Source organism: Colletotrichum tamarilloi (genome assembly GCF_030869305.1).
Source record: "Colletotrichum tamarilloi strain Tom-12 chromosome Unknown Scaffold_438.1, whole genome shotgun sequence".
NCBI lineage: Eukaryota > Fungi > Ascomycota > Sordariomycetes > Glomerellales > Glomerellaceae > Colletotrichum > Colletotrichum tamarilloi.
The window spans coordinates 1-2,081 of NW_026849820.1; the positions used below are offsets into that span (position 1 = coordinate 1).

The 2,081-nt window shown below is 57.2% G+C and overlaps 2 protein-coding genes across 2 annotated transcripts; one reads left to right on the top strand and one right to left on the bottom strand.

Moving 5' to 3' along the window:
* Nucleotides 1–913: 913 nt before the first annotated feature.
* CTAM01_17243 (uncharacterized protein) lies at nucleotides 914–2,048 on the bottom strand (the record flags this gene model as incomplete). Its single annotated transcript, XM_060533231.1, has 2 exons — nucleotides 914–945; nucleotides 1,136–2,048. The coding sequence occupies 2 exons, from the start codon at nucleotides 2,046–2,048 to the stop codon at nucleotides 914–916; spliced, it is 945 nt and encodes a 314-aa protein (XP_060372190.1).
* On the top strand, nucleotides 1,200–1,816 carry CTAM01_17244 (uncharacterized protein; the record flags this gene model as incomplete). The annotated part of the gene is made up of 2 exons (XM_060533232.1): nucleotides 1,200–1,428; nucleotides 1,617–1,816. 2 exons carry the CDS (start codon nucleotides 1,200–1,202, stop codon nucleotides 1,814–1,816), a joined length of 429 nt encoding a protein of 142 aa, XP_060372191.1.
* Nucleotides 2,049–2,081: the final 33 nt, after the last annotated feature.

A 2,081-nucleotide genomic window follows, 5' to 3' on the forward strand; every position in this document is an offset into this window, starting at 1 on the left:
ATTGCGCTGAGATTGAACTACGCACACAAAAGGCCACGACAGAAAGGCGGAAGACGTCGTGGCCCGAGTCAGAAAGGCGTCCTGATGTGGTCGACCTTTGCAGTCGCTCCAGCACAGGCACAGGGTAGGGCGTTGATCTCGTCGAACAACCTGAACGTCGCATCCTCTCTGCAGTATGGGCCTGTATTTGCGGGATCCGCGATGGCCTGCGCGCATCGTCGCCTTCCTATCAGTAGCGGGCATTGATCAGTTTGTGCGTGCGTGCGTGATGCCACCACCCCCAGGCCTGATGGAAAAGCAAAGATGGGTGCTGTACCCGGCGGTGCCGAGTGGAGGCAGGCGGCCTTGGAGTGAGAAAACAAGGAATTGGATGCTGTGCCACCGGATGGACTGCCTCGAATAGAACAGGCGGGGCAAAGTATTTCGAGGGCTTTCAACATTTTCGTTGTCCCGTCTCGTGTTGGAAGCAGAACATCTCTCCCCATCACGGACTCCTGGCTCTGGGAATACCTGACTGGGCTGGGATGACCCTTGTCACTGCGGAAATCAACGCATCGCAACCAAGCAAACTGTTGACAGCGTACTCATAGTATCGGGGTCCCGCGTCCTCGGGCCGTTGATGGGGTGGATGGACCCGACCTGGTGTCGATTGGCACAGAAGCAATGCGCCTCTAACAAGCCCTCGGGGACAGTACCCGGCGAAGAACACCGCCAGGCAGGCAGTGCACGTTTGTGTCGTGAGTTGATATGGGATGACCAGAGTGGGCAGCGCCGGGTCCACATTTTGGGCAGGATACATTGTCTGTCTGCCGCATGGTCCAGGCAGTCACGAAGTCATCCATATAGACGTCACTTGCAGACAGGAGTCGTTTAGGCTCAAGTTTGTAATTCCCTATGAAAAGCCTCCATTGCGTCACGACCAGGGGAGAACGCCTTTCATGGAATCTAAATAAAAAGCAACAGGGCTGACGATGATTGTAGGTGAAGCGAAGTTCTCTTATATTTTACGGCCTGCGCACTCCTCTGCGTCAGACTTCAGTTCCACAGTGAAAACCGTGCCCAGACCGGGATTTTGGGGTGGGGGGAGGGGGGACAAAAGGGGGAAAAAAAAGGACCGGAGAAGTAAAACACGTACAACCGATGCTGCACTGTGTCTTATGCTCAACTGAGACCCAGGCATAGTTGACAGCCCGCTCGGGATGCGTGGCGAGCAGACCGTTCGAGCCGGTCGTCTTCCCGCCCCGTCCCCAACAACGTCTCTTGGAGGCGAAGGAGCCATCGGTCGAATCAAGCATCAAGAAGCCATCGCTATCCTGTTTGGAAGACCGATTGTTCTGGCGGTAATAAATGCCTTGGAGGCCTGGTGCCCGTCGCCTGTGGCCCCGATTGACGTCTCTGGGGAAGACGACGGCAAACTGCTCCTCCACGGTTTTCCACGGTAGGCGAAGATCATCACGAAAGTATGCAATGAAATCGATCTGCTCTATGGTGTAGGGTACATTGCAGCGGGGCTGGCTGCTTGGGCGGCGGGGTCGGCGCTGTCCGCGTGGGGCCGTTTCGCGAGTTGGAAGGTCTACGGAAAGCCGGTCCGGGCCACAGCTTCTGACAGCCGTCAGGTCTTGTGAGCCATGCCAGCGGTGCAAGGTCGCCGTTGCGAGAGAAGAACGGCTCTGGTGACAGTAGGCCGCCGGGGGCACGGGCCCTTGAGCGGCGGAGGAGGGTGCCGCGGAGAAGGGCGTCGCGGATGCACGAAAGCCTTCAGGAGATTCAATGGTATGAGACCGGTGGATCGCGGAAATTGGCCGTGTGCACGTAGAGAAGAGGTCCAGCTCGCGCAAGTGTGGGAGGCTGGTCTGACGACGTTCATCGGAGAAGAATGGCCGGCATGGAGGCAGTTCCGAACCGAAATCTTGACGCGTGCGCCTTTGTGTGGCTTCTTGCGGTGAAGTAAAGACCTTCCCCCTTTCTAGCCCGCGGGCGACATCCTCTGTCACGCGTGACGGAGTAGGTGCCTTCATTGGCTTGGGTAGAGAGAAAGAAGTGGTCATCACCCTATAGCTGTGATGGTAGTCTGTTGACGG